We start from the raw sequence: 26,039 nt of genomic DNA on the forward strand, positions 1-26,039 counted from the left end.
ACTCAGCCTCCCGAGTAGCTGGGATTACAGGCGCCCACCACCATGCCTGGCTAATTTTTTTGTATTTTTAGTGGAGACAGGGTTTCACCATGTTGGCCAGGCTGGTCTCGAACTCCTGACCTCAGGTGATCCGCCTACCTTGGCCTCCCAAAGTGCTGGGATTACAGGCATGAGTCACTGTGCCCGGCCTTGTGATAGTGTCTTACTCTGTCACCCAGGCTGGAGTGCAGTGGTGCAATCTTGGCTCACTGCAACCTTTGCCTCCCAGATTCAAGCGATTCTTGTACCTCAGCCTCCCCTGCCACTGAGACTACAGACACGTGCCACCATGCCTGGTTAATTGTGTGTGTGTGTGTGTGTGTTTGTGTGTGATGGAGTTTTGCTCTTGTTGCCCAGGCTGGAGTGCAGTGGTACGATCTTCGCTCACTGCAACGTCTGTCTCCCGGGTTCAAGTGATTCTCCTGACTCGGGCTCCTGAGTAGTTGGGATTATAGGTGCCCAACACCATACCCGGTGAATTTTTTGTATTTTTAGTGGAGACAGGGTTTCATCATGCTAGCCAGGCTGGTCTCTAACTCCTGACCTCAGGTGATCCACCCGCCTCGTTGTCCCAAAGTGCTAGGATTACAGGTGTGAGCCCTGTGCCCAGCCTCCGTGTCTCTCTCTCTCTCTCTCTCTCTCAACTAGAGAGACTCACCGGGAACAATGAACTCTCTCCAGATTGACACACAGAGAGAGAGAGAGACAGAGGGCAAGTGAGAAAGAGACAGAGTCTGGCTCTCACCCAGGCTGGAGTGCAGTGGTGTGATCTTGGTTCACTGCAACCTCCACATTCCCTGTTCAAGCGATTCCTGTGCCTCAGCCTCCCAAGTAGCTGGGATTATAGGTCTGCACCACCACGCCCGGCTAATTTTTGTATTTTTAGTAGAGACGGCTTTGCCATGTTGGCCAGGCTGGTTTTGAACTCCTGACCTCAAGTGATCCGCCAGCCTCGGCCTTCCGAAGTGCTGGGATTACAGGCGTGAGTCACCATGCCCGGCCAAATAAAATAAAATGTTAAATTCAGGACTACCCCTCCTCCAAGTCTTCTGTCCCCTTTGGGCGCCCAGGTGAGTGGGGGAGGGGCTGGAGGAATAATAACATCAAAAGAGCCCCTTTTGCTCCCTTATTCCGTGGAGACTTCCCTGGGCCTGACTCCTGGTCTTGTCCCCAGCGCCCCGCGGCCTCTCGAGCCCCTTCAGTGACCAAGATGCAGAGATCAGGACGCCTTTGCGCCGCCCCAGGTGCCTGCCCCTAGCTGGCTCCGCCTGGGCCCCGAGGGAAGGTGAGGTCGGGGGCCGGGCCAGGGCGTGGCAGCGGGGGTGTGTGTCCGCCAGCCTTGGTGCCTCCGGTGGCCCGGCAGCACCGTCCCACGTCTGCCACCCTCCGATGGGGCCACTACCTTTGTGCCTGCCAGTCATGCTGCTCCTGCTGCTGCCATCGCTGCTGCTGCTGCTTGGATCTGGCCCCGGGTCTGGCGAGGGTGAGTGAGGAAGGGGCTTTCCTGGAACTCAGGCCTTCGGGGATTCCTCCAGCCCTTCCTAGGGACCCAGCAGCCCTGCCTCCCATCCCTCTCCAAGTTCCTAGTTGCCCTAGAGCCCCCAGGTCGCTCTTCTAATGCTCACCCACACTCTGGGTCCCAGCCCTCTGCAGGGGCCCCCACTCACTCCTCCCAGGGACCCAGAACTAGTCCAGTCCTTCCCCAGAGGCTCAGAGTCCTCTCCTGGCTCCCTCCCCTAACCGGCTGTGACCCTCCCCGGCAGCCCGGAAGCCGCCCGGTTGTCCTGATCTGGGGTCCGTGAACTTATCCTTCATTCCACCTGTCCCTGAGATGTGAGACACCAGAGGGTGGGAGGAGCAGGGGCAGAAAGGCCCGGCTTGGGGGTGGGAGAAGAATATATTGTGCCCCTGTACAACAAACCCCTGTGACCAAAAAAAAAAAAAAACATACTGTCCCTATCTCACTATCCATCCTTTGGGGTCACTGTAGAGAGGTCTCCTGGGTGACTGCCCATTTCTGGGGTGCACAGACACATGTAGCCACAGAGTACTATGCAGACACCGCCAGCACACAGATGCGCAGGCACAGGACCAGTCCCAGACTCACCTGGCCCTCAGGTGTGCAGCTCACGATGTGCGGCTCCCACAGGCAAAAATACTGAGATACCGCTAGGGGGACACACGCACACACAGCTCAAGGATACCCCAGACAGCACTCAGGACAATTCAGATGCGCCGTGTAAACACACACACACACACACACCACCACACACACACACAGAGCGGCACAGACACACATATGTGCACATAGTGACCTGGGGCTCACAGGATGCACAGACAACCCTGGCCGTCCCCAAGGAGGCTGCAGCAGGCAGACAGGGCAAACAGACCCCAACGTGACCTGCCCCACCTATGTTGGCACAGAGGGAGTGTTTTGCTTGGTTATAAGCACAGCGCTCGATGCCCGCCCCATCCTAGAACCTTCCCTCTATAGGGCTGTGCTAGGGCTCTGAGATACCAGAGAGTGGTCAGGGAGGGTGGCAGGGGAACCTTTGGGGACAGCTTCAGGGTACAGTGTTGGGACTGGGACATTGTCAGGGTGCTCAGAGAGGGCGTGTTCCCTGGGTCTTGATGGATTTAGAGGTCAAGGGACCATTTCTGGAAGCTCACTGTGTGCCAGGGAAGCTTATATCAGAGCTCCGCTCTTTTTTTTTTTTTTTTTTTTTGAGACAGAGTCTCACTGTTGCCCAGGCTGGAGTGCAGTGGCATGATTTCGACTCACTGCAACCTCCACCTCCCGGGTCCAAGAGATTCTCCTGCCTCAGCCTCCTGAGTAGCTGGGACTACAGACATGCACCACCACACCTGGCTAATTTTTGTATTTTTAGTAGAGACGAGGTTTCACCATGTTAGCAAGGCTGGTCTCGAACTCCTGACCTCAGGCGATCCATCTGCCTTGGCCTCCGAAAGTGCTGAGATTACAGGCATGAGCCACTGCGCTTGGCCGGAGATCTGCTCTGGAAGACCCCCCCAGGCCGGAGGGCACTGCCACAAGCAGACAGTATGGCGAGGGTCCCTATGGCCACCTGGCAGGCAAGGTGGATTCTGCAGGGAGGTGGCCTGGGAGCAGGGTGAGGATGGGGTGAGGGCATTTGAGCAGCAGAGTGTCTGCGTGACTGGGCATAACTGGAGGGACAGTAAATGACTCGTGTGAGAGGATGAGGGAGGGGTGAGAGGAGCTCACTATCCCCAGGACTTGGGGTGCAGTGAGACTCCTTAGCTTTATCCAGACTTGCGGGAGCCATGGAGGTTTGAGGCAGAGGCACGGACTGCTGGGAGAGTGAGGACTCACCATCCAGAGAGGAAGGCGAAGCTTTAAACTCCAAATGCCATTTTATTTTCGTGTGTTTTTTTGTTTTTGTTTTTGTTTTTTGAGACGGAGTTTCACTCTTGTTGCCCAGGCTGGAGTGCAATGGCACGATCTTGGCTCACTGCCACCTCTGACTGCCGGGTTCAAGCGATTCTCCTGCCTCAGCCTCCCAAATAGCTGGGATTACAGGCGTGCACCACCATGCCTGGCTAATTTTGTATTTTTAGTAGAAACAGGTTTCTCCATGTTGGTCAGGCTGGTCTGGAACTGCTGACTTCAGGTGATCTGCCCGCCTCGGCCTCCCAAAGTGCTGGGATTACAGGCATGAGCCACTGTGCCCGGCCCCAAATGCGTTTTACATTTTCTTCCTCTTTGCTTCATCTTTCTCTTCCAACATAAATATGCTACTTTTTCCACAGATAAAAAGACAAAATGGAATTTAAATCTGGCCTGGACTTCTCAAAAAAGTCAGTGTGATGAAAACTGTTCTAGATAAAACAGAAATGAGACTGGGCATGGTGGCTCATGCCTGGAATCCCAGCTCCTTGGGAGGCCAAGGCAGGAGAATCACTTGAGGCCAGGAGTTTGTGAACAGCCTGGGCAACATAGTGAGACCCCAGATCTACTAAAAATTTAAAAATTAGCTGGGCATGGTGGTGCATGCCCGTATGTCTGGAGGCTGAGGCAGGAGGATTGCTTGAGCCCAGGATTTGGAGGCTGCGGTGAACTATGATTGTGCCACTGCCCTCCAGTGTGGGTGACAGAGTGAGACCCTGTCTCTAAAAAAAAAAAAGAGAGACAGGATGATCAGGATGAGCGCAGTGGCTCACGCCTATAATCCCAGCACTTTGAGAGGCCAAAGCAGGTGGATCATGTGAGGTCAGGAGTTCGAGACCAGCCTGGCCAAGATGGTGAAACCCCGTTTCTACTAAAAATACAAAAATTAGCTGGGTGTGGTGGTGCACGCCTGTGATCCCAGCTACTCAGGAGGCTAAGGCAGGAGAATTGCTTGAACCTGGGAGGCAGAGGTTGCTGTGAGCAAGATTACACCACTGTGCTCCAGCCTGGGCAACAAGAATGAGACTCTGTCTCAAAAAAAAAAAAAAAAAAAAGATGATCAAACACAATGCATCAACCTCCGGGAGCCGTATAAACCCTAACCCTAACCCAGGAAGCAGGCAAGCCTGTGTGTGAGTTTCCACTCTATTGCTGGTACCACTCGGCTCTGGCAACCCCGAAAGCCCTTCCCCTGTTGTTACTGTGTAAGGAGGAAGGAGCACTGGTTTGCAAGTCAGAAGCCTGGGTTGAAGCCTCTGCTTGAGTTCCTGCTGGCTGTGGGAATGTGGGGTTACCTTTCCCGGCTGGCCTCCTTTCCTACATGTCCAATGCAGGGGTTCCAGTCACATGCATTGGGCACCATTACATGTCCAATCTGTGCCAGGATCTAGAAAAATGGCTGGGCTCAGGCCAAGGGGCCTTCCTGTCTGGCAGTGAAAATAAGAGGAGATACCAAGGGCCCTGAGCCTGAGTCTGGAGGAAAAGTCATGAGCACAGGGCAGTGCCAGGGCCCGGGGAGCTGCCACAGAGGAGCCCACCTTGGTGCCAGACACCTGTAGGCTCATCCGTGATGCCCAGTGCCCAACACAGGGAACTGGACAAACGTTTCTTGAATGACTCTTTTCCCTTCTTGGCTACCTTGAGGACCTTGATTATAAGTTAGCCTTTTTTTTTTTCTTATTTTGAGACTCTTGCTCTGTCGTCCAGGTTGGAATGCAGTGGCAAAATCTTGGCTCACTGCAATCTTCGCCTCTCAGGTTCAAGTGACTGTCCTTCCTCAGCCTCCCTAGTAGCTGGGGTTACAGGCATGCACCACTATGCTCGGCTAATTTTTGTATTTTTGCTACAGACGGTGTTTCACTATGTTGGCCAGGCTGATCTTGAACTCCTGACCTCAGGTTATCTGCCCGCCTGGGCCTCCCAAAATGTTGGGATTACAGGTGTGAGCCACTGAGCCCAGCTGGATTATAACAGCCTTTTCATGCACCAGGGGCTTTATATTCATTATCTCATTTCATTCATATGAGTTGAAGTCAGCTTGTCTCCCATTTCACAGATGAAGAAACCAAGGCCCAGAGAGGTTAGGAATTTGTCCAAGGTCACACAGCTAGGAAGTAGGATTCAAACCCAGACAGCCAGGCTGTAACACCTAGGCTCTTCTCAGGCTAATGCCCTTCCCAGGGGTCTGGGAAGCCCTGACCTGCAGCCTGTCAACTTTGTTTACCCCCCAGCCTCCAGGACATTACATGTGCACCGGCGTGGGATCCTGGAACTGGCAGGAACTGTGGGTTGTGTTGGTCCCCGAACCCCCATCGCCTATATGAAATATGGTTGCTTTTGTGGCTTGGGAGGCCATGGCCAGCCCCGCGATGCCATTGACTGGTGAGTGCATGCCTGGACAAGGCTACAAAATCCCTCACACTCTGGGGTAGTCAAGGCTTATGAGGAAGTACACAAAACCGAAGCTGGGGTTTGGTCCAGGGAGATCCCAGTGTGCAGTACTACTTTGCAGGGAGGCAGAGGCCTCTTGGATAACATGGCCAATGAAGCCAGAACTTGATACCAGCTGCCCCTTACCTCGGCCATGGGCTGATTACGTTGCCTTAAAAAATTGGCCAGGAGCGGTGGCTCACTCCTGTAATCCCAGCACTTTGGGAGGCCAAGGCAGGCAGATCACTTGAGGTCAGGAGTTCAAGACCAGCCTGGCCAATATGGTGAAACCCCATCTCTACTGAAAATGCAAAAATTAGCTGTCTGTGATGGCAGGCGTCTGTAATCCCAGCTACTCGGGAGACTGAGGCAGGAGAATTGCTTGAACCCGGGAGGCGGAGTTTGCAGTGAGTTGAGATTGCACCACTGTATTCCAACCTGGGCGACAGCGCCAGACCCTGTCTCAAAAGAAAAAAATAATAATAATATAAAGTGACCAGGTGTGTTAACTCACACCTGTAATTCCGCCAGTTTGGGTCCAGGCAGGAGGATCACTGGAGCCCAGGAGTTTGAAACCAGCCTAGGCAACATAGTGAGACCCTGTCTCTATGTTAAACACACACACACACACACACACACACACACACACACACACACACACACACACACACAGGCAGCCAGACTATGCACTAGGAACTGCCCTGGGAATCCCTTTGTGTTTTCACAACGATCCCATTTCACAGGTGAAGAAACCAAGGCACAGAAATATTAAGTAATGTGTCCAGGTGCGGTGGCTCACACCTGTAATCCCAGTACTTTGGGAGGCTGAGGCAGGCAGATCACGAGGTCAGGAGTTCAAGACCATCCTGGCCAACATGGTGAAACCCTGTCTCTACTAAAAATACAAAAATTAGCTGGGTGTGGTGGCAGGCGCCTGTAATCCCAGCTACTCAGGAAGCTGAGGCAGGAGAATCACTTGAACCTGGGAGGCGGAGGTTGCAGTGACCCAAAATCGTGCTCTCTAGCCTGGGGTCTCGCTTTTGCCCAGGTTAGAGTGCAGTGGCATAATCATAGTGGCTCACTGCAGCCTCAAACCCCTGGGCTGAAGGGAATCCTCCCACCTCAGCCTCCCAAGTAGCTAGGACTATAGGCATGTGCCATCATGGTGAGATAATTTTTTTTGTGTTTTTATTTTCTGGAGACAGAGTCTTGCTCTGTTGCTCAGGCTGGAGTGCAATGGCGTGATCTTGGCTCACTGCAACCTCCACCTCCTGGGTTCAAGTTATTCTCCTGCCTCAGCCTCCCAAGTAGCTGGGATTACAGGCATGCGCCACCACGCCTGGCTAATTTTGTATTTTTAGTAGAGACAGGGTTTCGCCGTGTTGGCCAGGCTGGTCTCGAACTCCTGACCTCGTGATCCACCTGCCTTGGCCTCTCAAAGTGTTGGGATTACAGGCATGAGCCACTGAGCCTGGCCTGGTGAGCTAATTTTTAAATTTGTTATAGAGACAAGAGAGACAAGAGTCTCCTTATGTTGCCCAGGCTGGTCTCGACCCCCTGGCCTCAAGTGATCCTCCCACCTCAGCCTCCCAAAGTGCTGGGATTACAGATGGGTGTCACCGCACCTGGCCTCTCAGGAGGGTTTCATTATAAACCTACCCTGAAGGGAGGGAATCCAATTTTACGAGAGGGTGTAGCCTGGTGAGGCCTGGATGACCTCTGGAGGCAGGGGCTTGTGCCTGGTCTGAGACCTAAGGGACAAAGAGCAGACGTGAAGTTGCCCCAGGCAGAGGGTACAGTGTGGGCAAAGTCAGGAAGTGGCAGGGCTTGGATCACTCCAGGAAGAGAGAGGAGTCGTGTCACAGGAGCTCGAGACCCAGACAGTGAGGCAGGCAGGCAGGGACCAAGCTTGGGCACAGTGAGGCAGGCAGGCAGGGACCAAGCTTGGGCACAGCCAGGGAGGCAGGACAGGGCATGGTGGGGCCAATGGAATCATTACCCAAGACGGGGATTTTCAGGGAAACAGCTTAGATAAGGCCAGGCATACAGTAGCTCCCACCTGTAATCCTAGCATTTGGGGAGGCTGAGGTAGGAGGACTGCTTGAGCCTGGGAGTTCGAGACCCAGCCTAGGTAACATAGTGAGACCCCATATCCACAAAAAATTTAAAAAAGGAGTTTGTGTTCCTGTAGTAGCATACTTGGGAGGTTGAGGCGGCAGTATCATTTGAGCCCGGGAGTTCAAGGCTAAAGTGAGCTGATTGAGCCATTGCACTCCAGCTGAGAGACAGAGAGATATGCTGTCTCAAAGGAAATACAAATTAAAAAACCAGCCGGGCATGCTGGCGTGTGCCTGTAGTCTCAGCTACTTGGGACACTAAGGTGGGAGGATCGCTTGAGCCCAGGAGTTCAAGGCTGCAGTGAGCTATGATTGTGCCACTGCACTCCAGCCTGGGCGGCAGAGAAAGACCCTGTCTCTTAAAAAAAAAAAAAAAAAGCTGGCCGGGCGCGGTGGCTCATGCATGTAATCCCAGCACTTTGGGAGGCCGTGGCGGGCGGATCAGGAGGTCAGGAGATCGAGACCATCCTGGCTAACACGGTGAAACCCCGTCTCTACTAAAAATACAAAAAATTAACCGGGCGGGGTGGCGGGCGCTTGTAATCCCAGCTACGTGGGAGGCTGAGGCAGGAGAATGGCGTGAACCCCTGGGGGCGGAGCCTGCAGTGAGCCGAGATCGCGCCACTGCACTCCAGCCTAGGCGACAGTGAGACTCCATCTCAAAAAAAAAAAAAAAAAAAAAAGCTTATCTAAGAGGCTGCTGTGCCTCCCTGGGGGTCTTCAGTCACCCATGGTCCTGGCAAGAGAGGAGGGCCAGGAGAGAGCTTCACCCACCTGCTGTCTTGCCCATGTGACATCTGCAGGTGCTGCCATCGCCACGACTGTTGTTACACTCGAGCTGAGGAGGCCGGCTGCAGCCCCAAGACAGAGCGCTACTCCTGGCAGTGCGTCAATCAGAGCGTCCTGTGCGGTGAGACCCCAGCACCACCATGCCACCCACCCCGAGTATTCCCTGGGTATCCTGGCATAGGCAGATGACTTCCGTGCCCCTGTTGCAATAACCACTGCTTCCAACTCTCTGTAGCCCACCCCTTGGGTGTATCTAATGTAAGTGATATTTATTTTATTTATTTTTTGAGTCAGAGTCTCGCTCTGTCACCCAGGTTAGAGTGTGGTGGTGTGATCTTGGCTCACTACAACCTCTGCCTCCTGGGTTCAAGGGATTCTCAGGCCTCAGTCTCCCAAGTGGCTGGGACTACAGGCACGCACCGCCACACCCAGCTAATTTTTGTATTATTTTCAGTAGAGGTGGGGTTTCACCAAGTTGGCCAGGCTGCTCTCAAACTCCCCACCTCAAGTGATCTGCCCGCCTCGGCCTCCCAAAGTGCTGGGATTACAGGCGTGAGGCATGGTGTCCGGCCCTAATGTGAGTGATCTTTAACACTGAGCACTTGAAAAAGAAAACCCTGAAGAAACCTAATTCTTTGATGTCTGGATGACAAGGAAGAAGACAGAAATGGCATCAGATAATAAACAATGTCAATGTTTATCAGAAAGGGGCTGGGGGTGGGGACCAGAAGGAGGATCGCTTGAGGCCATGAGTGCATCTCTACAAAAAACTTAAAGGATTTTTTAACATTGGCCAGGCGTGGTGGCACACATCTGTGATCCCAGCTACTTGGGAGGCTGAGGTGGGAGGATCGCTTGAAGCCCAGAAGGTTGAGGCTGCGGTGAGCTATGATCGAGCCACAGCACTCCAGCCTGTGTAACAGGGCAAAACCCAGTCTCAAAAAAAAAAAAAAAAAAAAATTTTACCTTACCAACCGCTTCTAAAGATATAAAAAAAAAACCCCTGCAATTAAAAACCTCAGGTCACTCAGGGCAATCTTACCAGATTTTGAAACAAAGCAATAACATAAGGACTGTAGTATTTATTTTATTTTTATATTATTTATTTATTGTTTGTTTTTGGAGTGTGGGTTTTTTTGTTTGTTTTTTGATATTTTTGTTTGTTTTTTTTGAGACAGAGTTTTACTCCTGTTGCCCAGGCTGGAGTGCGATGGCGTGTTCTTGGCTTACTCCGCCTCTCGGGTTCAAGTGATTCTCCCGCCTTAGCCTCCTGAGTAGCTGAGATTACAGGCACCCACCACTACACCTGGCTCATTTTTTTGTATTTTTAGTAGAGATGAGGTTTCGCCATGTTGGCCAGGCTGGTCTTGTACTCCTGACCTCAAGCGATCCACCCGCCTCAGCCTCTCAAAGTGCTGGAATTACAGGCGTGAGCCACTGCATCTGGCCGTGGTATTTATTTTTAAGATTCCATTTTGGGCTGGGTGCTGTGGCTCACGCCTACAGTTTCAGCACTTTGGGAGGCCAAGGCAGGTGGATCACTTGAGGCCAGGAGTTTGAGAGCAGCCTCAATGGTGAAACCCCGTCTCTACTAAAAATACAAAATTACCCTTGTATGTTGGTGCATGCTTGTAATCCCAGCTACTCAAAAGTCTGATGCAGGAGAATCACTTGAATCCAGGAGGCACAAGTTGCAGTGAGCCGAGATCGCACCACTGTACTCCAGCCTGGGCAACAGAGTGAGACTCTATCTCAAACAAAAAAAAAAAAGAAAAAGATTCCATTCTGATGTATGGCATTTTCCATTTATAGTTTCCCTTCAAATAAATAAGAAAGCTAAATCAATGAAAACAACTAGGAAGTGAGTAATGGTACAGGGAGAATGTAGATAAGGCTTGAGTTTTGGCAACGAGACACAAAGTTATCTGAAGAGCTAGTCATGATCCAGACCACTAGTTCCATCCCTTTTTTTCTATTTTCTGTTACTTGAAAATACACATAACAGGCTCGGTGCTGTTGCTCACTCCTGTAATCTCAAGATGGACAGATGGCTTGAGCCTAGGAATTCAAGACCAGCCAGGGCAACATGGTGAAACCCTGTCTCTACAAATAATACGAAAACTAGCATGGTGTGGTGGTGTGCACCTGCAGTCTCAGCTACTTGGAAGGCTGAGGTAGGAGGATCACTTGAGCCCAGGGAGGTTGAGGCTGCAGTGAGCCAAGATTGCACCACTGCACTTCAGCCTGGGCAACAGAGTGAGATCCTGTCTCAAAAAAAAAGAGTAAAGGAAAAAAGAGGCTGGGAGTGGTGGCTCACACCAGTAATCCCAACACTTTGGGAGGCTGAGGTGGGTGGATCACGATGTCAAGAGCTCCAGACTAGCCTGGCCAACATGGTGAAACCACGTCTCTACTAAAATACAGGTGGGTGCTTTTAATCCCAGCTACTCAGAAGGCTGAGGCAGGAGAATTGCTTGAATCCAGGAGGAGGAGGTTGCAGTGAGCCGAGACTGCACCATTGCACTCCAGCCTGGGTGACAGAGTGGGACTCTGTCTCAAAACAAACAAACAAAAAAAGAAAATAGACATAACATAAAATTAACCCTGTTAAAGTGTATAATTCACTGATACTTAGTATATTCACAATGTCATCCAACCACCACCTAAACATTTTCATCACTCCGCCTTGAAAAATCCCTTTCCCATTAAGCAATCCATTTCCATTCCTCCCTACCACCAACACCTGGTAAACTTACCAGGTTACTAGTTTTCTATCTCTGGATTTACCCTGTCTATCTATTTCATATAAATTGAATCATACACTACGTTTCTGGCTTCTTCACTTAGTATAATGTTTTTGAGGTTTGCTCATTTTCTTTCTTTCTTTCTTTCTTTCTTTCTTTTTTTTTTTTTTTTTTGACATGAAATCTTGCTCTGTGGCCCAGGCTGGAGTACAGTGGTGCCATCTCGGTTCACTGCAACCTCCGCCTCCCGGGTTCAAGTGATTCTCCTGCCTCAGCCTCCTGAGTAGCTGGGATTACAGACGTGCACCACCATGCCTGGGTAATTTTGGTATTTTTAGCAGAGATGGAGTTTTACCATGTTGGCCAGGCTGGTCTTGAACTCCTGACCTCAGGTGATCCACCTGCCTCAGCCTCCCAAAGTGCTGCGATTACAGGCGTGAGCCACCACACTCATCCTGTTCATGTTGTATTAATAGCATGTGTCAGTATGTCATTCCTTTTATGGCTGAATAATATCCGCTGCATGGATAGATCACATTTTGTTTATCCATTCATTCAATGACAGGCATTTGGGTTGTTTCCACCTTTTGGCTTATGTGAATAGTGCTGCTATGAACATTCGTGAACAAATACTTATTTGAGTACCTGGTTTCAATATTTTGGAGTATATACCTAGGAGTGGAATTGCTGGGTCATACGGTAATCCTGTTTTACTTCTTTTTTTGAGACAGGGTCTCACTCTGTCACCCAGGCTGGAGTACAGTGGCATGATCGTGGCTCACGGCAGCCTCAAACTCCTGGGCTCAAACTATCCTCTTGGCTCAGCCTCCTGAGTAGCTGGGACTATAGGTGTGTGGCACGATGCTGGGCTAATTTTTTTGAGACAAAGTCTCACTTTGTCACCCAGGCTGGAGTGCAGTGGCACGATCACGGCTCACTACAACCTCTGTCTCCCAGGTTTTAGCAATTCTCCTGTCTCAGCTGCCTGAGTAGCTGGGATTACAGGTGCCCGCCACCAGGCCTGGCTAATTTTTATATATTTAGTAGAGACGGGGTTTCCCCATGTTTGCCAGGCTTGTCTCAAACTCCTGACTTCGTGATCCATCTGCCTTGGCCTCCCAAAGTGCTGGGATTACAGGCGTGAGCCACCACAACCGGCCATTTTTAAACTTTTTGTAGAGATAAAGTCTCCCTATTTTGCCCACGCTGGTCTCAAAATCTTGGCTTCAAGCAATCCTTCTGCCTCTCTGCCTCCAAAAGTGCTGGGATTATAGGCATGAATCACCATGCCCAGTTAAGAGTTCTTTATATATTGTGGATACTGACTCTTACCAGATATGTGATTTGCAAATATTTTCTCTCATTATGTAGGTTGTCTTTTTGCTTCCTTGATAGTGTCTTTGCCCAAAAGTGTTTAATTTTGATGAAGTTCAATTAATCTGTTGTCTTTTGTTGCTCGTGTTTTTGGTGTCCTTAGAATCCACTGCCAAATCCAAAGTTATAAACATTTACCCTTAAGTTTTCTTCTAATAGGTTTATCATATTTAACTCTAATATTTAGGTCATTGATCCATTTTGAGTTAATTTTTGTCTACGGAGTGAGGTAGGGGGTTGAACTTTATTCTTTTGTATGTTGTTATCCAGTTATCTCAGCCCTCTTGGTTGAAGAGACTCTTCCCCATTGAATCATCCTGCTACCTTTGCTGAAAATCATGGCTGGGAGTGGTGGCTCACACCTGTAATCCTAGCACTTTGGGAGGCCGAGGCGGATGGATTGCCTGAACTCAGGAGTTCGAGACCAGCCGGGGCAGCACGGTGAAACCTCGTCTCTACTAAAATAAAAAAAAAAAATTAGCCAGGTGTGGCAGCATGCACCTGTAGTCCCAGCTACTTGGGAGGCTGAGGCAGGAGAATTGCTTGAACCTGGGAGGCAGAGATTGCAGTGAGCAGAGATTGCACCACTGCACTCCAGCCTGGGCAACAGAGGAAGACTCAGTCTCAAAAAAAAAAAAAAGAAAAAGAAAATCACTTGGCTCTAGATGGAGGAGGGTTTCATCACTTTGAGCTAATAGCTTGACTTCTCTTAGCCTCAGCTTCCTTACCTGTAAGATAGGTGTTGTGAAGATGAGAAAAGGTTTGTAAGATGAGAAACAGATTTTGTTTTTGTTTTGAGACGGAGTCTTGCTCTTTCGCCCAGGCTGAAGTGCAGTGGTGCGATCTCTGCCCACTGCAAACTCTGCCTCCTGAATTCAAGTGATTCTCTTGCCTCAGCTTCCTGAATAGCTGGGATTACAGGCCCCTGCCACCAAAGCCAGTTGATTTTTGTATTTTTAGTAGAGACAGGGTTTCCCCATGTTGGCCAGGCTGGTCTCGAACTCCTGATCCATCCACTTCAGCCTCCCAAAGTTTTGGGATTACAGGCATGAGCCACCATGCCCGGCCTACTTTAAGTATGTTTTTAGATCTTCAGCTATATCTTCTTACTATGGATTAGAACTTGGCCTAAGAGCAAAGCTGAATTAATATGATGATATAATCAATTTTTAGGCCTGAACATGCCCCAGGTATCATCTCATCTAACCCTCTTGTTTAGAGTTGGGGAAACTGGCTGGGCACGGTAGCTTATACCTATAATCTCAGCACTTTGAGAGGCCAAGGCAGGAGGATAACTTGAGACCAGGAGTTCGAGGCCACCCTGGCAGCATAGAGAGACCCCCATCTCTACAAAAGACAAATAAAGGGGAAACTGAGGCTCAGGGAGAGTAAGTGACTTATTCCCAAAACTGCCCCCTTCTGGTGTGGGTGATGAGGACGTGAAATGAGGCTTCAGTGGGAAATCTGTTGAAAATCTTTCCTTTCTCCCTTCAACTTGCATATTCTGCTTGCTCCTACCCAGGTGGAAATGATATTTATAAAATATTGGTGTGTCTGTTGGTAGAGTCTGTGCCTGTTTACAGAACTGTCTTCTCTGAACCAAATGAAAGGAACTAAAATATCTATTATGCATTTTGGACTAAAAATATTATCTTATTCTGTTTGGAGATATTCTGAACATAGTTGTTTATTTAATTACAGGTTTGGCCCATTTTCCATTTATGGGCCTGACTTAAATATATTTAAAAGAATTTAAACCTGTAATAATATTTACTAGCAGTCCTTAATTTTAAACTTAACCCTCAGGAGCTATTTTTCCTTTCAAATTTTTATTCTTCTTCAAAACGTGATGCCATAGGGTTCCAGAGGTCATGGAGCAGTGGGGCCAGGTCTTGCTGTTGGAGGAATCTTTGTTGCTCAGGGAGAAGAGTAAGAGGACAACCAGAGGCGTTGGGTCAGGAGATCCTGGGCTGGAATCCTGGTCCATCCCTTCCTAGTTCTGTGACCTTGGATGAGTTACCGAATTCCTGTAAGCCTCACTTTCCTCATCTATAAAATGGAAATAACACACCAGAGTTGCTGGGGTTGTGTGAGCATTGGAGATTGTGTATGGCTTGGCTTTTCTTTTCCTTCCCCTCCCCTCCTCTCTCCCTCCCCACCTCCCTCTCCCCCCCCTTTTCTTTTCTTTTTTCTTTTCTTTTCTTTGAGATAGAGTCTCACTCTGTTGCCCAGGCTGGAGTGCAGTGGCGCTATCTCAGCTCACTGCAACCTCCACCTCCCTGGTTCAAGCCATTCTCCTGCCTCAGCCTCCCAAGTAGCTGGGACTACAGGCGCACCACCACACCCAGCTAAATTTTTTTGTATTTTTAGTAGAGACAGGGTTTCATCATGTTGGCCAGGCTGGTCTTGAACTCCTGACCTCAAGGGATCTGCCCACCTCAGCCTCCCAAAGTGCTGGGATTACAGGCATGAGGATGAATGGCTTTTCTAAGGCTTTTCTAGGGTCTGTCAACAAATATTACTGTGAGTCTACTCTGCCGGGCTCCATGCTAGATTTTGGGCAAGGCAGAGCCAGGAGGTATTGTATTCTAAAAGGAGGAGACAGGGACGTAGTGTGTGCGCCAAGTGCTTTGTAACTATTGTGTTGAGAGATAAAGCAGGTGAATTACTATACCTGCTACAACATGGATGAACCTTGAAAATATGATGGGCTGGGTACGATGGCTCCCACCTGTAATCCCAACTCTTTGGGAGGCCAAGGCAGACGTACCCCTTGAGCCCAGAAATTCGAGACCAGCCTGGGCAACATAGCGGCACCCTGGCATAGTAGCGCATGCCTGTAGTTCCAGCTACTGGGGAGGCTGAGGTGGGAGGATCACTTGAGCTCAGGAGGTCCAGGCTGCAGTGAGCCGTGATCATGCCACTGTATTCCAGCCTGGGTGACAGAGTGAGACCCTGCCTCAGCAAAAAGGGCCGGGCACAGTGGCTCACGCCTGTAATCCCAGCACTTTGGGAGGCTTAGGCTGGTGGATCACTTGAGGTCAGGGGTTCGAGATCAGCCTCACCAACATGGTGAAACCCTGTCTCTACTAGAAATACAAAATTAGCCGGTCATGGTGGCAGGTGCCTGTAATCCCAGCTATTCGGGAGGTTGAGGCAGGAGAATTGCTTGAACCTGGAAGACAGAGAGGTTGCAATGAGTGGAGATCATGCCACTGCCCTCCAGCCTGGGCGACTGAGCGAGACTGTTTCAAAAAAAAAAAAAAAAAAAAAAAAAAGGAAAGCAAAGAGAAAGAAAGAAGAAATACAGCGTTGAGTGAACAGAGCCAGCCATAAGAGGTCACATATGTAGGCTTTCTGTTGCTCTGTTAGGAATACAAAAAAGAGGTCACGTATATTGTATGACTTCATTTATATGAATTGTCCAGAATAGGCAAATCCACAGAAATAGAAAGTAGACTAGTGGTTGCTGGGAATGCAGAAGAGTGGGAATGGGGAGCGACTGCTTAAAGAGAATTGGGTTTCTTCTGCGGTGACGATCTCGATCTGTCACCCAGGCTGGGTGCAGTGGCATGATCACAACTCAGTGCAGCCTCAAAATCCTGGGATTAAGGGATTCTCCTGCCTCAGCCTCTCAAGTAGCTGGGACTACAGGCATTTACCACCATGCTGAGCTAATTTTTGTATTATTATTATTATTATTATTATTATTATTTGAGATGGAGTCTTGCTCTTGTTGCCCAGGCTGGAGTGCAATGGCACAATCTCAGCTCACTGCAACCTCTGCCTCCCAAGTTCAAGTGATACTCCTGCCTCAGCCTCCCTAGTAGCTGGGATTACAGGCGTGTGCCACCATGCCTGGCTAATTTTTAGTAGAGATGGGTTTTCTCCATGTTGGCCAGGCTGTTCTTGAACTCCTGACCTTGTGAACCACCTGCCTCGACCTCCCAAAGTGCTGGGATTACAGGCGTGAGCCACCATGCCAGGCATGTATTTTTTGTAGAGATGGTGTCTTGCTGTGCTGCCTAGGTTGGTCTTGAACTCCTGATCTCAAGCAATCCTCCTGACTCAGCCTCCCAAAGTGTTGAGATTACAGCCCTAAGCTACTATGCTCAGCCTGGGGTGATAACAGTGTTTTAGTACTAGATAGGTTCCCAGCATGGTGAAGGTACTAAATGCTGCTGACTGTACACTTTAATATGGTAAATTTTATGAAAGTCTCCCGGAGACACCAATGAAGCAGAGACCTGAGGAATAGAGGAGGCAGCCATGTGGAGGTGATGGAACAGCCAGTGCAAAGGCCCTGGGGTACGCACAAGTGTCTGGGTGGTCTGAGAATCACAAGGAGTTCGGTGAGGCTGGAGCAGAGTCCCCCAGAGTGACAGAAGTAGGGGATGATGTTGGAGAGTGATAGGGGCTAGATTCCTAGGGCATTGGAGGCTCTTCTCTGAGAGAGATGGGGAGCCAAGGAGGGTTTTGAGCAGGGGAGGGACATGACTTGATTTGCATTTTTTTTTTTTTTGAGACAGTCTTGCTCTGTCACCCAGGCTGGAGTGCAGTGGTGTGATCTCGGCTCACTTCAACCTCTGCCTTTTGGGCTTAAGTGATCCTCCCACCTCGGCCTCCTGAGTAGCTGGGATCACAGATGTGTGCCACCATGCCCTGCTAATTTATGTACTTTTAGTAGAGACGGAGTTTCACCATGTTGGCCAGGCTGGTCTCAAACTTCTGACCTCAGGTGATCCACCTGCCTCGGCCTCCCAAAATGTTGGGATTACAGGCGTGAGCCACTGCACTCGGCCTTGATATGTATTTTAACCAAACCACTCTGGCTGCCACATGGCACAAAACCCAGGAGGGGGACAGGGTGGAAGCTGGATGTGGCTATCAGGCTGTTGCAGTGGTCTTGGAGAGAGGTGTTTTGGGCAGGGGGTCGCAGTGGAGATGGTGGAAGGGGCTGGCTTCTGGACAAATCTGGCTGGATGGAACTGCAGGAGTTGCCAGTGGATGGGTGAGGGTGTGAGGGGAAGAGGAGCTGGCTGGGGTATTTGTCCCATTCGCCCTGTAGCTGACCACTCTCCTGTCCTTGGACAGCCAGCCTTCAGCCAGCCCTGTATGCCACCCTGGGGCTATAGCCATGAAGCTACAGTGGCTCCTTCCTCAAGAGTCCCCTCCCTACTACATCATATTTCTCTGAGGGTTTCTGTTGTGCAGCAGCCCATGGAAAGCTACAGGCAGGAAGGATTGTTCCTGCACTGGCTGGTTCTATTACTAATTTTTACACATATTATTTTTATCTATTCATCTGTCTCACCATCTATTTATCCATTATCCATTCACCCATCATCCGTCTATCCATCCATCCATCATCCATCCATCAATTCATCCATCTATCCATCCATCCATCCATCCATCCATCCATCCATCCATCCATCATCCATTCATCACCCATCCATCCAATTTCCATCCATCCATCATTCATCCACCCATCTTCCATCCATCCACCCACCATCCATCTATCCAGCCATCCATCGTCCATCATCCATCATCCATCATCCATCCATCCATCCATCCATCCATCCATCCATCCATCCATCCATCCATGGGGAGTGCCTGCTTGAGGGGAATGGGGTTTCTTCCGGGGTGATAAAAATGTTTTAGAATGCCGGGCGCAATGGCTCACGCCTGTAATTTAGGAGGCTAAGGCGGGCAGATCACGAGGTCAAGAGATTGCGAGCATCTTGGCCAACATGGTAAAACCCGGTCTCTACTAAAAACACAAAAATTAGCTAGGCGTGGTGGTGTGCGCACCTGTAGTCCCACCTACTCGGGAGGCTGAGGCAGGAGAATCGCTTGAACCCAGGAGGTGGAGGTTGCAGTGAGCTGAGATCGTGCCACTGCACTCCAGCCTGGCAACAGAGTGAAACTCCGTCTCAAAAAAAAAAAAAAAAAGAAAAGTTTTAGAACTAGATAGATGACCAGCATTGTGAATGTACTAAATGTCACTGACTTGTACACTTTGAAATGATTCATTTTATGTTGTGAGAATTTTGCCCTGGTAACAAGAAGCAGAAGTGCATGGTGAGGGATCCATCTATCCCACCATTCATTTAAACATTCATTTACATACTTTTTCTGACTCAAACCCAATACATGTGTGTTATGAAAAATTAAAACATTCCAGAAATATTCTTTTGAAAATTTTTACTTATTATTTATTTCAGTAGCCTTAGGGGTACAAGTGGTTTTTGGTTACATGAATTGTATAGTGGTGAAATCTGAGCTTTTAGTGCACCCATCACCCAAGTAGTCTACATTGTACCCAGTACATAGCTTTTTATCCCTCTCCACCTCGGAGTCTCCAATGTTTCCATTATACCACTCTGTATGCCTTTGTGTATCCCCCATAGCTTAGCTCTCACTTCTAAGTGAGAACATACAGTATTTGGTTTTCCATTCTTAAGTTTCATCAGTTAGAATAAGTGAAGTAACTTCTTTGCAATCCCTATCAAAATACCAACATCAATTCATCCAAGTTGCTTCATCCAGCTTTGTACAAGTTGCTGCAGAAGACATTTTGTTCTTTTTTATGGCTAAGTAGTATTCCATGGTGTATATGTAATCACATTTTCTTTTCTTTTCCTTTTTTTTTTTTTTGAGAAGGAGTCTCGCTCTGTCACCCAGGTTGGAGTGCAGTGGCATGATCTTGGCCCACTGCAACCTCCACCTCCTGGGTTCAAGTGATTCTCCTGTCCCAGCCTCCCAAGTAGCTGGGACTACAGACATGCACCACCACGCCTAATTTTTGTATTTTTAGTAGAGATGGGGCTTCACCATTATTGGTGAGGCTGGTATTGAACTCCTGACCTCGTGTTCCACCCACCTCGGCCTCCCAAAGTGCTGGCATTATAGGCATGAGCCACTGCGCCCAGCCACCACATTTTCTTTATCTACTCATTGGTTGATGGGCACTTAGGTTGGTTCTGTATCTTTGCAGTTGTGAACTGTGCTGTGATAAACATATGCGTGCACATCTTTTTGATATAATGACTTATTTTCCTTTGGGTAGATACCTAATAGGGGGATGGCTAGAAAGAATAGATTTACTTTTCATTCTTTGAGAAATCTCCATACTGTTTTCCATGGAGGTTGTGCTAACTGATCTTAGCACCAGCAGTCTAAAAGCATTCTTTTTTCACCACATTCAGGTCAATGTCTATTTTGACTTTTCAGTAATGGCCATTCTGGCTAGGGTTAGGTAGTATCTCATTGTGGTTTTAATTTGCAGTTCCCCGATGATGAGTGATGTTGAACATTTTTTCATTTGCTGGCCATTTGTATATCTTTTGAGAAATGTCTATTCATGTCATGTGCCCACTTTTTTTTTTGAGTCTTGCTCTGTCACCTAGGCTGAAGTGCAGTGGCACAATCTCGGCTCACTGCAACCTCTGCCTCCCGGGTTCAAACGATTCTCCTGCCTCAGCCTCCCAAGTAGCTGGGATTACAGGCATGAGCCACCACACCCGGCTAATTTTTTTTTTTTTTTTTGAGACGGAGTCTCACTTTGTCGCCCAGGCTGGAGTGCAGTGGCGCGATCTCGGCTCACTGCGAGCTCCACCTCCCGGGTTCACGCCATTCTCCTGCCTCAGCCGCTCCGAGTAGCTGGGACTACAGGCGCCCGCCACCACGCCTGGCTAATTTTTTTGTATTTTTAGTAGAGACGGGGTTTCACCGTGGTCTCAATTTCCTGACCTCGTGATCCGTCCGCCTTGGCCTCCCAAAGTGCTGATCTTCTTTGTTGAAGATCACAAGCGTGAGCCACCGCGCCCGGCCATTTTTGTATTTTTAGTAGAGACGGGGTTTCACTGTGTTGGCCAGGCTGGTCTCGAACTCCTGACCTCATGATCTGCCCACCTTGGCCTCCCAAAGTGCTGGGATTACAGGTGTGAGCCACCGTGCCTGGCCATGTGCCCACTTTTTGATGAGGTTTTTTCCTTTTTTTTTTTTTGAGACGGAGTCTCGCTGTGTCCCCCAGGTTGGAGTGCAGTGGTGCGATCTCAGCTCACTGCAAGCTCCACCTCCTGGGTTCACGCCATTCTCCTGCCTCAGCCTCCTGAGTAGCTGGGACTACAGGCGCCCGCCAACACACCCACCTAATTTTTTGTATTTTTAGTAGAAACGGGGTTTCACCGTGTTAGCCAAGATGGTCTCGATCTCCTGACCTCCTGATCCGCCCGTCTCGGCCTCCCAAAGTGCTGGGATTATAGGCGTGAGCCACCTAGCTCGGCCGGTTTTTTCTTTTCTTCTTGCTGATTTGAGTTTTTTGTAGATTCTGGATATTAGTTCTTTGTCAGAAACGTAGTTTGCAAATATTTTCTCCCATTCTGTGGGTTGTCTGTTTACTCTGATGATTAGTTTTTTTGCTGCGCAGAAGCTTTTTAGTTTAATTAAGTCCCATTTATTTATTTTTGTTTTTGTTGTATTTGCTTTTGGGATCTTAGTCATAAATTCTTTGCCTAGGTCAATGTCCAGGGGAGTTTTTCCAAGGTTTTCTTCTACAATTCTTATGGTTTCAGGTCTTAGATTTAAGTCTTTAATCCATCTTGAGTTGATGTATATGGTGAGTTTTGTAGATGGTGAGAGATAGGGATCCAGGTTCATTCTTCTACATGTAGCTATCCAGTTTTCCCAGTACTATTTATTAAACAGGGTGTCATTTCCCCAATTTATGTTTTTGAGTGTTTTTTTTTGTTTGTTTTTTGTTTTTTGTTTTTGAGATGGAGTTTCACTCTTGTTGCCCAGGCTGGAGTGCAATGGTACAATCTCGGCTCACTGCAACCTCCTTCTCTCGGGTTCAAGCGATTCTCCTGCCTCAGCCTACCAAATAGCTGGGATTACAGGCATGTACCACCATGCCCGGCTAATTTTGTATTTTTAGAAGAGACGAGATTTCTCCATGTTGGTCAGGCTGATCTCAAACACTGAACCTCAGGTGATCCGCTCGCCTTGGCCTCCCAAAGTGCTGGGATTACAGGCATGAGCCACTACGCCTGGCCTTGAGTGCTTTGTTGAAGATCAATTAGTTGTACATGTTTAGTTTTATTTCTGGGTTTTCTGTTCTGTTTTGTTGGTCTATGTATCTACTTTTATGTTAGTACCATGCTGTTTTGGTTACTATAGCCTTGTAGTATAATTTGAAGCTGGGTAGTGATGCCTACAGATTTTTTCTTTTTTCTTTTTTTTTTTTTTTTTACACGGAGTCTCACTCTGTCACCCAGGCTGGAGTGCAGGGGGCATGATCTCAGCTCACTGCAACCTCTGCTCCCCAGGTTTAAGCGATTCTCCTGCTTTAGCCTTCTGATCAGCTGGGATTATAGGCGCACACCATCACGCCTGGCTAATTTTTGTATTTTTAGTAGAAACGGGGTTTTACCATGTTGGCCAGGCTGGTCTCGAACTCCCGACCTCAAGTGATCCACCCACCTCAGCCTCTCAATGTGCTGGGATTACAGGTGTGAGCCACTGTGCCTGGCCAGATTTGTTCTTTTTGCTTAACATTACTTAGGCTATTAGGCTCTTTTTTCTTGGTTTTTTTTTTTTTTTTTTTTTTTTTGAGACAGTCTCATTCTGTCACCCAGGCTGGAGTGCACTGGCACAATCTCGGCTCACCGCAACCTCTGCCTCCTGGGTTTAAGCGATTCTCCTGCCTCAGCCTCCCAAGTAGCTGGGATTACAGGCATCTGCCACCACGCCCAGTTAATTTTTGTGTTTTTAGTAGAGATGAGGTTTCACCATGTTAGCCAGGCTGGTCTCGAACTCCTGACCTCAGGTGTTCCACCCACCTCAGCCTCCCAAAGTGCTGGGATTACAGGCATGAGCCACCATGCCCAGCCTGTTTGGCTCTTTTTTAGTTCCATGTAAATTTTAGGATTGTTTCTTCTAATTCTGTGAAAAATGATGTTGGTATTTTGATAGGAATTGCATTGAATGTGTAGATTGCTTTGGGTAGTATGGTCATTTTCATTATATTGATTCTTCCAATCCATGAGCATGGGATGTATTTCCATTTGTTTGTGTCATCTATGATTTCTTTCAGCAGTGTTTTGTAGTTCTCTTTGTAGAGATCTTTCACCTTCCTGCTTAAGTATATTACTAGGTTTGGGGTAGCTTTTTTATCTTTTTTTTTTTTCAGCTATTATAAGAGGGACTGAGTTCTTGATTTCATTCTCAGCTTAGTCCTTATTGATGTATAGCAGTGCTACTGGTTTGTAACCTGAGACTTTATTGAATTCATTGGTCAAATCTAGGAGTCTTTTGGAGGAGTCTTTAGGATTTTCTAGGTATATGATCATATCGTTGGCAGAGGTAGTTTGATTTCCTCTTTTCCCATTTGGATGCCCTTTATTTCTTTCTTTTTCCTGACTGCTCTGGCTAGGACTTCCAGTACTATGCTGAATAGAAGCGGTGAGAGTGGGCATCCTTGTCTTGTTGCAGCTCTTAGGGGGAATGAATGCTTTCAACTTATCCCCATTCAGTATGATGTTGGCTGTGGGTTTGTCATATATCACTTTTATTATTTTGAGGTATGTTCCTTCTATGCCTAGTATATTGAGAAGTATCTTTTTTTAAAAAAAAATATTATTATGGGATGAGAGTGGTGGCTCGTGCCTGTAATCCCAGCACTTTGGGAGGCTGAGGCTGGTGGATCACTTGAGCTCAGGAGTTCAAGACCAGCCTGGCAATATGGCAAAACCCCACCTCTACTAAAAATACAAAAATTAGCTGGGCATGGTGGTGGGCCTGTAGTCCCAGCCACATGGGAGGCTGAGGTGGGAGAATGGCTTGAGTCCAGGAGGCGGAGGCTGCAGTGAGCCACAACCTTGCCACTACACTCCAGCCTGGGTGACAGAGACAGACCTTATCTCAAAAAATAAATAATTACTATTATTATTTTTAAATAAGGGAATCCCCAGATGAAGTCGTGTCATATCAGGCCAGGCATGGTGGCTCACGCCTGTAATCCCAGCACTTTGGGAGGTTGAGGTAGGTGGATCACCTGAGGTCAGGAGTTCGAGACCATCCTGGCCAACATGATGAAACCCCGTCTCCACTAAAAATACAAAAAAATTAGCTGGGTGTGGTGGCTTGTGTCTGTAGTCCCAGCTACTTGGGAGGCTGAGGCAGGAGAATCGCTTGAACCCGGCAGGTGGAGGCTGCAGTGAGCTGAGATCATGCCACTGCAGTCCAGCCTGGGCAACAGAGCGAGCCCCCATCTCGAAAAGAAAAGAAAAAAGAAATCGTGTAATATCGATGCAGAAGAGCAGTATGGCAGACTTTGGACTCTCCACTTGAAACTTTCAATTTCCTTTTCTGTAAAATGGGGCTGACATCATCTGCTTCCTGGGGAGCCATGCAGATGGAGATCACGTGGTGAACTGTCAAGTGTCTCATAAATGTAATTTATGACCCGTCCTGCCTCTTGCTTTACTGGTTTCCCTTGAGTCTCTCCAGGTCCCTGCTTTAATCTCAGTTTCCCCACTTCTTCCAGGACCGGCAGAGAACAAATGCCAAGAACTCTTGTGCAAGTGTGACCAGGAGATTGCTAACTGCTTAGCCCAAACTGAGTACAACTTAAAGTACCTCTTCTACCCCCAGTTCCTATGTGAGCGGGACTCGCCCAAGTGTGACTGACTACCTTGACTTGAAATGCTCTTTTGCACAAGGAAATAAAGCGTCCTCTCAGTAATGAACAATAGCATTCAGTTATTTGCAGAAGGGAACTGAAGCCAAGTGATAAAGCCACAACTTTGTGTTTGCTTTCTCTCCCAATCCCAGAACTCAGGACTGGAGCCCTTGTGGTTTGCAGTTAAAGGCCAAAAGTCCTGCACCTATTTTATAAAACTGTGCCTGTGCTTATCACTGTGTTGGGTTTGGTTCCATTTTTGAGGTTCCATCTTTATGAAAAGGTCGTCTTTGTCTTCTAACCTGCTTGGATGGCTGGTAGTCAAATGTGAACGAACACCTACTGTGTGCCTGGCCATGTTCTGTGTTCTAGGTTGCAGCAATCAACAAGAAGGCCATACAACACCCACCCGGTGAAGTTCAAGTCCAGTAGCTGTTAGCTTAGGAAAGAGTACTCCCATATCCCACTACACCTTAAAATGTATTTGCTGTCCTGCAGCATTGGCTCATTTCTGTAAGCCCAGCACAATGATTACAAAAGTGGTACATACTTGTTGCTTTTTAAAAAAATGAAAGTGGAGAGAAATATAGAGCAGAAACAAAAAATTCCCACAATTCAATTCACTCCAATTCCCACAATTCAGAATAATCTGTTAGGATCTATAGTTTTAACAATGTAGTTCAAGGCCGGGCACTATGGCTCACGCCTGTAATCCCAGCACTTTGGGAGGCTGAGGCGGGTAAATCACAAGGTCAGGAGTTCAAGACCAGTCTGACCAACATGGTGAAACCCCATCTCTACTAAAAATACAAAAATTAGCCAGGTATGGTGGCGCATGCCTGTAATCCCAGCTAGTCAGGAGGCTGTGGCAGGAGAATCACTTGAACCCAGGAGGTGGAGGTTGCAGTGAGCCGAGATTGTGCCATTGCACTCCAGCCTGGGCGACAGAACGAGACTCCGTCTCAAGAAAAAAAAAAAAAAAAAAAGGTAGTTCAGATTATACTGTATGATGTTTATAAACTTTTCTCCATGTCATAAAAAATCTTTGGAAACTTCATTTAAAATGTCTGTGTTAGGGTTGGATGAGGTGGCTGATGCCCATAATCCCAATACTTTGGGAGGCTAAGGAGGGAGGACTACATGAGGCCATGAGTTCAAGACCAGCCTGGGCAACATAGCAAGACTCTATCTGTATAAAACAAAAAAAATTAGTAAGGCGTGGTGGCATGCACCTGTAGTCCCAGCTACTCGGTAGGCCAAAGAGGGAAGATAACTTGTGCCTGGGAGTTCAAGGTTGCAATGAGCTATGATTACATCACTGCACTCCAGATTGGGCAACAGAACAGGACCTTGACTCAAATAAATAAATAAATAAATAAATAAATAAATAAATAAATATCTGCATTAGATACCATTTTATAGATTGACAGTTTTTG

The 26,039-nt window shown here is 48.2% G+C and overlaps 1 protein-coding gene across 1 annotated transcript; it reads left to right on the forward strand.

Moving 5' to 3' along the window:
- The first annotated feature begins 993 nt into the window (after positions 1-993).
- On the forward strand, positions 994-24,670 carry PLA2G10 (phospholipase A2 group X). The gene is made up of 4 exons (XM_030798054.1): positions 994-1,522; positions 5,698-5,848; positions 8,817-8,923; positions 24,469-24,670. The coding sequence occupies exons 1-4, from the start codon at positions 1,429-1,431 to the stop codon at positions 24,609-24,611; spliced, it is 495 nt and encodes a 164-aa protein (XP_030653914.1). The 5' UTR covers positions 994-1,428; the 3' UTR covers positions 24,612-24,670.
- The last annotated feature ends 1,369 nt before the right edge of the window (positions 24,671-26,039 follow it).

Source organism: Nomascus leucogenys, chromosome 18, assembly GCF_006542625.1.
Source record: "Nomascus leucogenys isolate Asia chromosome 18, Asia_NLE_v1, whole genome shotgun sequence".
In the NCBI taxonomy this organism is placed as follows: domain Eukaryota; kingdom Metazoa; phylum Chordata; class Mammalia; order Primates; family Hylobatidae; genus Nomascus; species Nomascus leucogenys.

Coding starts and splice junctions, on each gene's coding strand:
- PLA2G10 (XM_030798054.1), top strand. CDS start 1,429: ATGGGGCCACTACCTTTGTGCCTGCCAGTCATGCTGCTCCTGCTGCTG. Junction 5,849..8,816: donor CCCCGCGATGCCATTGACTG/GTGAGTGCATGC, acceptor TGACATCTGCAG/GTGCTGCCATCGCCACGACT. Junction 8,924..24,468: donor CAATCAGAGCGTCCTGTGCG/GTGAGACCCCAG, acceptor CACTTCTTCCAG/GACCGGCAGAGAACAAATGC.